Below are 13814 nucleotides of genomic sequence, written 5' to 3'. Positions count from 1 at the left end.
ATGCAGTGTTGTCGCTTGCTAGCTAGTAGCTACATAATCCCAAGAATGGTGGCAAGCAGGCTGCCTGGCCTACATTCAAAAGTTCCCTGTGGCAGTAGGTGTTACATAACAACATATCCACTTCTTGTAGGGCTAAGATAATAAAGACTCCTGATCCGTTTTGTAATTATGCAATGCCAAAGCGCTTTATTTAGTGTATGAAGCATACAAAAAGTAAGAAAATAATGAGTAAGGCAACATGGTGAATCAAGTTTATGATGAAAAGTAGGCACACTAAACATGTAGGCCTATGTTTGGAATTCACAACAGATCAGTTAACACATCAAAATCAAATGGTGATAGACTATCTGACTCAGATCAGTGCAGACGCAGTATACATGATCCTCATCTGGTTATTGCTCCACCAGTTTATTGTGGACATGCATCATCCCTGTCAACCAAGAAAAAAACATGAATAATGGTTATCATCACATATCTCTTTTCAACAAAAGAAAAATCCAAATAAATCAACTGGTTAAAATGGAATTACCATAAAATAGAACAAATGGAATGAACCATCACTTAAGTAAATACTTGCGTATACAAGGAATTTGGTCTCGGCATTTATCCCATCCGTGAATTCGTGAGCACACAGTGAACACACAGTGAGGTGAAGCACAGACTAACCCGGAGCAGTGAGTTGCCTTGCTACAGCGGCGCTCGGGGAGCAGTGGGGGGGTAGGTGCCTTGCTCAAGGGCACTTCAGCTGTGGATGTGGGCATGGGAGAGCAGTGCTCAACCACTTCCCCCGCCCACATTTTTCCTACTGGTCGGGAATTGAACCAGCAACCCTTCGGTCCTAGCCCGAAGCCCTAACCAGTAGGCCACAACTGCCCCACAAAGTGAAGATGTTGCTGTAATACAAGTTGCAAGGGATAGATATGTCTGCTAACTACAATATGCTGTAAGATCCTTCACATAACATCACCGTGGTTTGATTACCTTTGAAGTATTTCACTGTTTTGACTCTTAGCTCTTGGGTGGCATCTTCATCACACACAAAGATAGTTTGGGGGTGCTGCTGGAATGCAGACACAGTCCACATGTGGTTCACTCCCTCCTCTATGGCCTTGTACAAGGCAAATGCTTTGTGTGCCCCTGTTATGAGGATCATGACCTTCAAAATAGAGACAGAATGTTACCCCTGAATTATCCAAACTAGGTGGGCTGCAAGACTAAATAACAAAAAAAACTTGTTAGTGATACCTCAGACATTAAATTTGTACCAGAGTGACCACTGACCAAAGCAGCAGTGGCACCAGTAGACTAGATATTGTTTATTGATCTCATTGTGTCTTGGAGTGCCTTTAAACATTCTGTTTTTAACTTAACTTTAGGCTCTTTCTTTACTATCATTTAGCAACATTTGGTTTGTTATTGTAAAACTTAATTTCAAAGAAAGGATGTGGAACTGTGACAAAATGTCCATCGCTCTTGCTGTCTGCTGCACAAGGCAACTTTTTTTCAGTGTCGTTGCCGGCCTATGTTACAGACTGGCAGACTCCCACTGATATTGAGCAACACATTTTTATCTCGAAAACTGAGTGTATCAGCAAGCACCGTGTCATAAACATCCAATCAGACCATTAGGAACTGGTAATGAGGGTGCCCAGAGGCAACATAACTCTGAAAGTCGCTTCTGATTTATCATCACCATACGGTTGTGCCACAGTAGGCCAAATATAGAATCCCATTCCATCTGTGGGCATCACACTTCACATGCATATAGACAAGGAAAACTGGCAGAATAACCTCTCGAGCATCCATGACTGTGCCCACGCCCACAGTGAGCGCCATGGTGGGCACTTTGGAGAGATCTCCATCAAAGAACCGGGCATTGGCCAGGATGGTATCCATTGCCAGGGTCTTCACTCTGGTCCTGGAGACAAGGCTAGACCCAGGCTCATTGAAAGCAATGTGGCCATCAGGTCCGATCCCTGCCACACACAGAATTATACTTGGTTTTATTTGTCTCAGCCATAGCCTGTGTAGGCTACTTCACCAAGTATTTGTTTATTGCTCTTAATATAGAATAGAATTAAATAGGCTATCAAAACATACATCTCCATATGAGGGAGGATAGCATGGCAGTCACGGTTCCAATAATCTTACCCCCAACAAAGAGATCAATCCCTCCAGCAGCTTGGATCTTGGCCTCAAAATCCTGGCACTCTTTTTGCAAGTCTGGGGCATTGCCATCTAGGATATGAGCATTTTCTGCTCTTATGTCAATGTGCTTAAAGAAATTATTCCACATAAAAGAGTGATAGCTTTCCGGATGGTCTCTCGGCAGCCCTGTGTAGTTCAGTAAATGCTTTTAATTGATATAATTTTCTCCATAAGGAATGCATATAATGTACTCTGGTCTCATTTTTACTGGGTCATTCTATGATATAGCAGGCTTACATACCAACATACTCATCCATATTGAATGTTTTGACATACTGGAAGGAAATCTCCCCCTTCTTGTAGAACTCAATTAGTTTCTTGTAACATCCCAGAGGTGTACCTCCTAAAATAAAATATGAATATACATAGGCCTAAACTCAATTTGTATCAGCCATACATCAGTGAATAAATGTATAAAATACAAAGGAATTATGAGACCTCACCTGTTGGAAGACCTAATATAAAGTACTTGTTCGGACCGGGTTTAAACTTTACGATTCGGTTCCTGATGTATTTCGCAGCCCACTCACTGGTTTGATCATAGTCCTCGAGGATGATCAACTTCATTCTTTACAATGTAGTAAGAAACCAGTTCGACACGGAGTACAACTTACTTCGTACAGTCTAGAAATGAGATACCTTTCTAACCTAAGACAACCTCTTACTAGACTTTACCCTGTCGTAAATGACCATTACCTTTATTGAGCAGACAGCTTCACACTAGCCTGCTTTGTACTACAGCCGCGTAGAAAGCGTTAATCTTTCAGAAGAAAGAGCCTACTGTTCTTTATCTACATTTAAAATGTATTGCAACCCCATGGCATTTATTGTTATCTAAAACACAACGTTTAAATCGTTCACACACGATCCTTTCGTGCTACTTACGGGAAAACAGGAACTAACGGTCATATGACTTCTAGGGACACGAGGGAGGTCGATTGGCTGATTCAGATCTCTGAATTCTGGAAGGCGGACACAGGCGCTTGCACGCGCACAAATATTGAAACACAAAGGAGGACAAGTTATCTTTTAAGGTCAATATTTATTAAAACGAAAGTTCGACACAGACCTCAACAGTTTAAGCTCACAAAAGAAACGCCAGTATGAATACCACTTTGTCAATAACCAGGCTTATTGCATTATGCCTTCACTTTTTTCCCAAATGAAAAGAAAGTACATGCACAGGTGGCCATAATTTCTCAGACTGCCAAAACGACCCGAAGCATGGCTATGGTGGAATGACTAAAGAGCAACATTTCTGGGGAAACATGAAGAGAGAGAGAGAGAAAAGGAATCCAGCTTCAGTCAAGGTCCATGTCAGGTTTGCTTTCCGCCGATTCTGTGCCTTCGGCGCTCGGAGTTTCGGAGCCGGGTTGCTGGGTCTCGTTGGCCTCCTGCCCGTTGACTGGTCCATTCTGCTCAGGAGTCTTGTCGTCCTTAGGTGCCTCCACTTTAGGCTTGGGTTTGGTCAAAATTGAATTACAGGAAGAATACAATTCCTGGGAAGATTTGGGGAAACGATAGCTTTAGTTATTCTTTCCATGGTTATTGTTCTCAATATTAGTTATTACTGTAACAGTTCCACCAAGTTTCATCGTCAGCACTTTAGTATTCTTTACCATCATTCAAAATGTACTTCTAGTAAAACATATTTTTACTCAGGATGTAACTGCTACCAAATTTAATTTAAAGAACATTTCCATTGCCCTTACTACCAAAGATGACCTCTATGGACTTGAGGGTCATATGTTGGATGATCAGAGGACCAAATTCCACCTCTGCTTGTAGTTGTGTCCTCACCTTTGTTTTTGATTGTATTTCTGTAATCTTCACAGCAGGATCCACAGACAGACTCTGCTTACTCTGCTGGTTCATTTTGCTGTTCATCCAGATCATGGCCTCCCCCACCAACTTGTCTGCTTTGTGGACTTCAGCCTCCTCCAGATGTTCATACTGCTCCTCCTGAAAGGAGAAGGAAAAGTTTAAGGTCAGTTGTGTTTTGAGTCTCAAAAAGGCTTTGGTCTAGCATCATGTTTGTAGCACTTGGTCTTATATCTTGCTTTACCAATACTGAAAGGGCAGTGGTAAAGATATGGAGAATCTACACAAAAATGAAACCGAACACGTCAGTGTTTGGTGCACCTTCACACTTGGGACCAATGATGTATGAATAAATCCATGTGTGGTCACCATTCAATCTCTTATTAGTGTCTAAACAGTTTTGTATATACATTAATGTAATTAACAGTCACAAAATGATTGAACCTACGGATCTAAACATGGTTCTTTTATTAACCCTTCCCTGTTAGACAAGTGGCCTAAGTCCCTGAGTCCAATTGGTGATAATAGCATGTTTGCAGTGCGCTTTCGAGATTACAAACCCAGATCTTGGTCTTACATCTAGTCTAAAAGATCAACCAGTTTGCAACTGAATCCAGATCTTGACGAGTACAGAGGTGCGTTCAAATTCGCAAACATAGGTGAACATTTGCAAACAAGTTCACTGTTTGCCTTGAGTTTTTGCCGAACGTTTGCAAACAGTCGGAGGAGGTAGTTCTCCCCGAACATACAGTGGAGCTGGGAGTGGGCTTGACGAAGGTAACAATGCAATTACCGCTACAATGGAATGTTAACACCAAATCTTTAGAAAAAACATGTTCACCACAAATGTTTGCCAAATTGCCGAAAACCCACCCCAGGTGTGCATAAGGAACCATCTCACTCCGGACACCAGCAGAATGTCTTGTTAGTAGTGGTCATGCTCTGTGACCTTTAACATTACAGCCATCTGACATGTACCTTAGTTTTGTAGGCTTCAATGATTTTCATATACTGTTGAATCTGTTTGCCAAGCTCCTCAAATGCTTTCGGTCGCATCTCAGATTCATGGTATCTGTCTTGAACAGGCTGACCAAGTTTCTGGAAAAGTGAAGAAAGAGATTCATATATTTGGCCCCCTCGTAAAAAAAGCAGAATGGGACTGTAGTTTTGAAAGTTTTCTGTTTTACCTTAAGATCTGCCAGCTTGTCAATGTACACCTGTTTTGACTGGTCTTCTCCCTCCTCATACAACCAATTCTCTGTGTCCTCCAGCTTCAGAGAGAAAGCATCCCGATCCTGAAAGGACAAGATCAAAGACATCTAATTAATTAACTCACTCAACTCAGGGTAATACATCAACAACAACAAGGGACCATTTCTGATGTCTGATCATTCAAACTGTTATACTTCAAGTATAGTATAACAAAAGCACTTGCAAATCAAGATGTACGGACAGAACAGTTACCAATTAGAGTGATAAAACAAAAAACGCTGTTTCACAACCCAACATTATGATGACCAGTTGTAAACGTACAAACTCAACCAATGCTATCTGTTCTATTTATACAGCTGCTGACATTATTTCTCTCTTTTCTCTAATGAAATGGTGACAATTGAACTTTCATGCTCATATCTGTCAAATGATATGCTGTAGGAGAGATTTTTCTGTAGGAGAGAGTTTTCTAACAACTACTGCAGGGTTAAAATAATTTTTCTTTATTGTCTGGGCGTATACTTTTTTTAAATATTCAACAATTATGGATGGTAACACCTTCACATGCTTCACGGCATGTACTTGTTGATTGTTTGAATTAAACCTTTATTTAAGGTTAAACCCCACAAATCTGGATGTCTATAAATCAAGGGAGACATGTACATGGAACACTTTGGCATAGGTAAGTGTGCAATTTAGATTGCAATTTAGAGATTGTTATCATGTAGTATGAGCAGGGTGTTGCCTTCAGGAGATCGAGAGATAAACAAAAGTTGATTTAAAAGGGCAACTAAGAAATGGCTGGGTGTGTCACACTGTAAAAGTCCTAGAGTATTATGTAATGCTGTAGGATCTTTACATTTAAAATGACAAGAATCCAGGTTCTTTCTTCCACAGCCTAGAATCTGTTCTTGTGATTTCTACAATAGTAAAAAGGCAGCAAGTTCAAATATTTCAAAGAAATGTCCCTCAACAAGCAAACAAACCATGGCTCATGCATGTAGATTTGGTTGCCGGAACGAGGCAGAGAGGTTGGCTGGCACATGCAAGAGAAGTACAAGCACGGTGCCTCCTTTGAATTTGGCTCTCAAGGCCATTGTCATGAAAGCTGCCACTGAATTGGCCTGTCGCTAAGCCCCGCCCCCCCATTGTTACCATGTGAAAGGGTGGCGCTTAGCGACAGGTCAATTGGCCATCTTTTTCTTCAATGCGTTCCTAAATATAACCGCAAAAGCACACACAGCCCTAGGATATCTTGTAAGTCCATGTTTTCAGCCATTACAATGCGCATTGCCTCTCTGAAATGAACTTTGAGGAGTGTACTCACGCTTTCACTGATGAACTTCTCGTACAGGCCGTGGAGCTTGTCTCGCATGTCGTAAACATACTCCTCCACGCTGTTCTTTGCATCATTGCGCTCTTTCTCCAACTTGTCCTGCATTATCATCTTTCCCTGTAGTCAAAATAAATATGAGATCAAGTCTTGACATAGCAACAGACATGACAATCCAGGTGATTGAGACAAACTGTCATTTGACAAGGCCACCTTACCTCGTTTTCGACAAAGAGGTTCAGCATATCGTTGGCCAGCTGCCATTGTGGACTGTTCTCAATGGGAAGCTCGTGTATTTTTGTCTTGACTTTGGGCTTCTTGGCCTGTGGTGGCTGGTCAGACTTCTTCTCTTGTTTTCCCTCCTCTGCTGGTGAAGTCTGGAGAAACAATCACATTTATGTTCAGTACCTAATTAGTGCTTTTCATATAAAGTAACAAATTCCGTTTACAAAAAAAACCCTGATATAATTGGCAAACATAATGCATCAGTAACTGACACGGGTGTTAAATCAATGTCACAGGAGACAAAGATGGTGCCCGTTTCCATGTCAACCAAACACTTGACACATTACCACCAGCCGGCTCTACAGCAGTGTCTGAGCAGAGATGCAAAACAGTAATGAATGAGAGGATGAGAAAGTCTGCCGGACTAGCCTAGGCAAGGCACAGCACTTTTACTTCTAAAGCACATTTCATACACAGGGCAGCTGAATGTGCAGTGTCAAAACATAAAAAGATAAACAATAAATTAAAAGTAGGTTAAAAGTTAATATGAATGGAATAAAACAACTAACACAATAAAATAGATACTTAGTACAAGATTAAACATGGTAAAATAACTAAATGGCAAAAGAAAGAGTGCTATAAAATACAGCATTAAAGCAATACAACTTATAGAATGAACTAATAAAACAAGTTAAAATAAACAAAGAAACAACAAAACAACAAGCCTAGGATCTGCTCATCTCATATTACTGCTCTATGGTCTGACTGACTTACAACTGAATACTGTATTGAGCACTGTACAATTTCATTGTTTAAGAATGATGACACTAAATGGTTAAGGGGTGTAAAGTCGGTTTGGGAGTAAATGAGAACATCATTTTGAAACATTTTATCACAAACCATTAACCATAATCAACATCTTATTCAATGCAATAGTATGATTTCAATACCAGAAATATATCTCAGTTAATGTCATTAGCAGGTCACATTTGGAACCAAGCTTGCACATTCTTCTGTTGCTATGGTTTCCCCACGATGTCAATATGGAATGTGGCCATCAATAGTGGATGTCACTGAATGTTTGCTGACTGTGTGCCAAAGGGCATCTAAAATTATGCATAACAGTTTGAAATATGTAGCTGGGTTAGTAGTCTGCTGGAAACCTACCTCCATTTCGTCAGTTTCAGCTTTCTTCTCTCCATTCTCAGACTGACCATCACCTTGGGCTTTTGTGTCCTCGGGATCAGTCTGCATTTTGTTCTAAACAATAAAACAGAAATTACATTTCCTTTAACACTATTATATCACCAACGTGAATACAATTATTACATTTCACATCTAAATGTAAAGAAAAATGTGAAGTGAAATATGCATTCACAGACAATGTGACCAATTTAGTTTGTATACCAAGACCCCAACAGTGCAGTACCTCTTCCTCCTTTTCACTGCTGGGCTGTTCCGTCTCCATTGGCTCTTCTGCCTCATCCGATTTCTGCACCTCCACAAGCGACGCGCTGGACACGCTGAAGATGCCGTGGACATTAATGCGCACTTTAACTTTAACCTTTGAACTCTCACCTGTGGCCTGAGGGACCACCTTCTGGATCACATACTGGCCTACGGAGCGAGAGAAAAACATGAAGTGTGATTCATTTTATCCTGCAATGAATTTGAGAGAAAAGATTGTAAAATTACTTGAGAAATAAAGATTGACTGAAAGATTGAATTTCGTGCCGGTCTCCTTGCCTATTGTGGGGTCTGGATAAGGCGTGTCCTTGGGGCAGTTGTAGTAAGCCTCAAGGGAGAAAGGCTCCTTTCGGTAGAAGGTCAACACTTTGGAGAATGGGGCGGCGTGGTTCTTTGGGAACACTTCACAATCGCTGAAATGAACATGCAGCAGATCAACAAATACAGTAGATGAGACATTCGTCACACAAATCAAATAAAGCATAAGTCAAAAGGAGCAATAACATGTGGTGTGGTGCGGACAACCTAGACCAGAATCAAAACATGACATACCTCACTCCTTCCTCAGCAGCGGAGTTCCATTTAAGAGAGATTGGGTAGGAAACCACATCAGTGATCGAGAACTCACGGACTTTGAAAGCAGGAGACAAGATAGCACACTGTAGAGAGCATGAAAGGAGAGAGAGGAGTAGTTAATACATGGATGAGTTCAGGTTTTGCCATTATCAACATCAATACTTTACAAGGCTCCACACAAAAGGCTTCAGCATCGAAAATTACTTCAAATATATGTAGGTACATACGTGTGTAAATTACTCGTCTATCTGAAGTCTTATACAGCGTGTGATTCATGTTCATTCTACCTTTATTCATTAAAAGCCTGTGAGACAGCTGGATTAACACTGCGGAAATGAGTAGCTACAGCACATGCTGAGTAAGTGCTGTGGCTAGAAGGAGCTGCCACTGAGGACCAGAGGGAGAAAAAAAAGAAAAGGAAACGGACCTGTAGCGCACATCCTCTGGCCACCGCCTCGTCTGCATTTAGAGTCGTGCTCAGCTCCTTTCCAAAGAATTTGCTGATTCGCTCTTTGACAGAGGGGATTCTGGAGGCTCCACCCACGATTTCCACCGCATATATGTCCTCGTTCTTCAGGTCTGCTCGAGCACAAAAGAGAATGATGTCAACACAGCAATGCCCCCTCAGACACTCTCACAGCCACGCCCAGTGGCACTCGCACGCACGCACGCATTCAGTTCATCAATCAAGGCCCTGTGCTACTCACTTGCTTGTTCCATTAAACTTCTCAGGGGGGCTTCCACTTTGTTCAGAAGGTCGGTGCACATTTCTTCAAACTGAGCCCTGCAACACAAACACACATAGAAATTAAGTTAAGTCAGCATCAATAAAACAAATGCTAGACAAGTAAATAAACCATTGACATTTTGGGAATCTTGTCAATACCCAGTTGTAATTTTTTTTTTTTTTTACAATACATATTATTAAAAACATTACTCACAGACACATTCTTAATCTTTTTCCATCAAGTACTTGCCTGTTTAACTTGCTGGAGACATCAATGTCATTCATGAAGCACTCAATATTGAGCGGGAGGTCAGAGGCGTTGGCACTCATTAGCTTCTTCAGTTTCTCACACTCCTGATAAAGGCGCACCAGGGCCCTTGGCTTTGACCTCACGTCCAGCTTGTACTTTTTAGCAAATTCCTCACAGAAGTGCTTCACCAGCATCTCATCAAAGTCCTTGCCTCCAAGCTGTGGGTCGAAAGCGGTTGCTAGGACCTAGAGATAAATAAAGTGAGAAATATACATGGGAAACTGGAAATAAAATGATTGTCTATGCATGTGCAATTAACATCAGTGACAAGTATAACTCTCTGCACTCTCTGTTCCTAACAAGGATTATTCATTTTTGATTATTTCATTCTCACTGGGTGTGTGTTTATAACAGGACTTGTCATAACTTGACAAAGGCATTTACCTTCAGCTTGCCTTTGTTGAAAGCACACACAGACACTTGGTAGCCAGAATGCCCCAGGTCCACAAACACCACAGTTCTGGGCTTCTCCTCAGGGTTGGGCAGGTCCTGCTTATAGATACCGTAAGCCAAGGAAACTGCAAAACAAACCAATGCAGTGAGCAAATCTGTCAATTAAGTTGTGTATGCTAATGTTTACAAACTCTCTGTGCATGTAGATATGTTTCCTGTGTGCATGCATGACCAACAGTACCTGCAGTGGTTTCATTCATGAGTCTCAAGCAATTCAGGCCAGCAATTTGTGCAGCATCTATAACAGACCTTCTTTCAGCATCAGTGTAGTAACCTGGGACCTGAGTATCACACACAATAACAATGTAATTAGCTTGAGAAACAGAACACAGTACGAAGTGTGTACAGTGCAATGCATTGTCAGAGTGCACAACGCAATACAGACAGTAATTCACTCACAGATATAACACAGTCTGCAACAGGCTTTTTCAGAGCACTTTCAGCAGTCTCTTTCATCTTGGTCAGCAGCATGGCAGTAACCTGTTCAATGCTGAACACCTTCTCCTCCTCCATGTACATCACCTAGGTTTAAGTAAATTGATAATGTTATTGGCATAAGGAAAATACATATCTGGCATTTCACCAGTAAAATATTCACATTAGTTATACCAGTCGAGCAAAGCTTAATCTAAGCTTAATCACACGCACCAACATGTTTGAATACAACTATGACAGAAAAGATTATTTACTATTGAAAATAGCCACACCTTTCCTAAAATTATCTACACCCAGCACAACTGCAGAAGAAGTGCTGCTCATGCAGTTCAAGGCCCAGATGGGCTGGATGTCTATGAGTATGTTTACATGGGACAAATTGGGATAGAATGGTGTAAAAATCGTGTTTAAAAATAACATCTCTTACCTTGATGCCAGTTGTCCCTGTTGGCATCTGAGCAATGTCATAAACCAGGCTTGATTTCATATTCTGAACAAATGGATCTGAAAAGGCCCTGCCATGGAACCGCTTAAAGCCTTGGACCGTGTTCTTGCAGTTGGTAACAATCTGAATGTATTTTTTAAAACACAGATAAATACATTAGCAAAATACACAGGCCCATTTCTGTTACTTAAACTGGCAAAGATGCTCATTCACCGTCACAAACAATTAGTTTTTTTCCTCAGAGCGCGCTCTAGTCATTCAGTCAACACGTCAATGTAATATTCCTCTAATATAACCGTTCAACTAATGTTATAGTTGACAAGAGATCTCACCTGGCTTTTTGCTGCAGCACCGATGAAGCGATTTCGTGGGCCAAAGGACACAAATGCTCTGAAACGCACAAATATACATTTTTAAACCATCTTGGCAACCAACTCCTGTCAACACAGTTTATCAGGAGATCAGTCAGGTGTTCGGCTATCAGCTATCGTTATTGATCTTAGATGTAAGGTATGCCCATAGCTCGTCAACCTGCCTATTGGTGGATTTGACATCGTTGGCGCTCCCATGAGGCACTCCATTTACTGTAACGTTAACATTGGGCCTTTGCATCAATCGCATTTCCTTAGTCAATATCCTAAGGGTACATACAGTTTAGACAAGTCGGTTCATCACATTGTAGCAGTGGCTGGCTATCTTAAATTAGCCATCTTACCACATTCTCGAACAATGTTGCTCAACCTACGAGCTAGCCAGCTAAGCTATTCCCTTCAAGCTAGTAAGCTAGCAAGCCTACAAACCAATACAAAAGCATGTTTCGCAGACAAAAATACCCGATGGAAAAAAACAAGCGCTTCTTCAACACGTTCTTTAAGACCAATGAAATGTAAACATCTTCTTTCAAGGTATACTTACGGAGTCAATCGGTCGCTGTATTCGTTAGCTACCGTCTCAATACCCCCAGCTCGGGCTACTGCAATATAGCAGTTCAAAAAACCAACGTCGAATCCAACGACAGACATCTTATCTCAGTTTGTAACGTTACTTACAGAAGTTGCTCAAGACAAAACACTGTTAACAGTCCAAAACCCAATATCTGCTTCTTTTTTTAAAAATAATTCAGTGGCTGGATGGTTAATTCATTATCCCTTATAACTGCATTAGGCAGCTAGCTAGCTCTGTATCAATGTATCAAGCTCACTCGCCGGTTTCTCATTGAAGACAGCGTGACAGAGTACATAATTTCCGGTTTGGAAGCATCACGAAAATTCGAGTACTTTCTCCGGGAAGTCAAAATAAAAGTCTTTCCTTACTCTCTGGACCGCTTAGTGCCACGATTAAATGTCAGTTTTAATGATTAATCTAATTATGTTATTACATTAATTTTACCAAGGTAAAATAATTATTACACCACCTATCATTTTTTAATAGCGTTTGCTGATGAGTACCAGGAAGTAGGAAGTCACTGACCATACAGTATTCAACCTTGTTTTAGGACTATACTATATTAAGATCAGAAACTTTTCACATTTCTCCTAATTTCCACATACTTCAACAAGAATCACAACACTTTCTGTGCACCTATCCTATTCTTTCAGATAAACCTCAGTGATGACACTTTTGACAGTGTGCAAAATGTTCAAGAAACAGCCACATCTGCAGCATAACACCTCCAAGACCAAAGAGACAGCAGTGGATGTCCGGAGGACTAGCAAGGCACACTATGCTACCAGTCTCCAGGGGGTCATCCCTATGTTCCCCGCTCGGGGTTAGGGTTAGGGTTTTAAAAAAGGGTCCTATCTTCCCCGGTCTCATACAAAGCGGGGAACATAGGTACGCCTCCGTCTCCAGGCATTGAGGGAGTCGATGTGAAGGTGGTCAGGGCCTACAAGTACTTAGGGTCACAACTGGATAATTGGTCTTGCCAGCAAACACCAACACACATTTCAGAGGGTGAAGCAGTCTTCCTGCAAAAAAAAAAAAACCCTGGTGATCTTCTACCAGTCAGTTGTTGCCAGCTTTCTCTTTCATGCTGTATTTAGTTGGGGAGACAGTTTTAAGAGCTACACCATGGGAATGCTCAGGTTGAGAGCTGGCTCTAGTTCTTATCAAACTGCTGTCCTTCATACAATACATGTACAAGGCAGGAGTATGTTTAGACTTTTGTTACGATCCTGCCAGGTGCCCCCCCCCCCCCCAGCCTATATATTTTCAACTCTGCTCAAAGACAGGATGAAATTGACTTTTAAACAACCTCTCTGGTCCAACCATTCCATCCTGCAATCCACATCTACTGTACACAACATCTATCTGCATCATAATGGTCCTTCCGCCCTGCTTCCACCTGTATGTTCATTCTGAATGTGTGGACGGGGGCTGTACATCACCTCAAGAAGTGAAGATGATTCCACAGTGTACATCACTGCTGGTGAAAGTAATCTGCTGTAGACAATTGTACTCAAAAACTAGATGTACCGCATGGCGGTACAAAATATGACCGCCGCTCAGTCCTGTACATCCGTTCCGCGAAAATAAATCACACTTCAATTTGTCTCCATATTTTACTCCATCCCCCACTCTTGAAACTTTTGTGTATGCTTGT

The 13814-nt window shown here is 41.3% G+C and overlaps 2 protein-coding genes across 4 annotated transcripts; both read right to left on the bottom strand.

The window, feature by feature from the left end:
• Window positions 1-158: 158 nt before the first annotated feature.
• gnpda1 (glucosamine-6-phosphate deaminase 1) lies at window positions 159-3175 on the bottom strand. Of its 2 annotated transcripts, none has more exons than XM_042073926.1 (7): window positions 3094-3175; window positions 2652-2776; window positions 2450-2551; window positions 2152-2334; window positions 1792-1976; window positions 982-1156; window positions 159-430 (listed from the first exon to the last, which is right to left on the bottom strand). In XM_042073926.1, the coding sequence occupies exons 2-7, from the start codon at window positions 2773-2775 to the stop codon at window positions 393-395; spliced, it is 807 nt and encodes a 268-aa protein (XP_041929860.1). In that variant the 5' UTR covers window position 2776; window positions 3094-3175; the 3' UTR covers window positions 159-392. The 2 variants fall into 2 exon arrangements, with proteins under 2 accessions (XP_041929860.1, XP_041929859.1); XM_042073925.1 differs by lacking the exon at window positions 3094-3175 and adding an exon at window positions 2905-3087.
• Window positions 3176-3230: 55 nt separating this feature from the next.
• hspa4b (heat shock protein 4b) lies at window positions 3231-12437 on the bottom strand. 2 transcript variants are annotated; one of them, XM_042073922.1, is made up of 19 exons: window positions 12128-12437; window positions 11545-11602; window positions 11195-11335; window positions 10732-10854; window positions 10514-10613; window positions 10264-10397; window positions 9820-10064; window positions 9550-9626; window positions 9270-9421; window positions 8819-8925; window positions 8546-8679; window positions 8229-8416; window positions 7967-8059; window positions 6793-6951; window positions 6569-6694; window positions 5217-5324; window positions 5008-5127; window positions 4009-4170; window positions 3231-3707 (listed from the first exon to the last, which is right to left on the bottom strand). In XM_042073922.1, exons 1-19 carry the CDS (start codon window positions 12232-12234, stop codon window positions 3510-3512), a joined length of 2532 nt encoding a protein of 843 aa, XP_041929856.1. In that variant the 5' UTR covers window positions 12235-12437; the 3' UTR covers window positions 3231-3509. The 2 variants fall into 2 exon arrangements, with proteins under 2 accessions (XP_041929856.1, XP_041929858.1); XM_042073924.1 differs by lacking the exon at window positions 12128-12437 and adding an exon at window positions 11748-11848.
• Window positions 12438-13814: the final 1377 nt, after the last annotated feature.

Source organism: Alosa sapidissima, chromosome 20 (assembly GCF_018492685.1).
Source record: "Alosa sapidissima isolate fAloSap1 chromosome 20, fAloSap1.pri, whole genome shotgun sequence".
Taxonomy (NCBI): domain Eukaryota; kingdom Metazoa; phylum Chordata; class Actinopteri; order Clupeiformes; family Clupeidae; genus Alosa; species Alosa sapidissima.
Note: the sequence above shows the minus strand (reverse complement) of the source record. Positions and strands in the feature narration are given on the sequence as shown.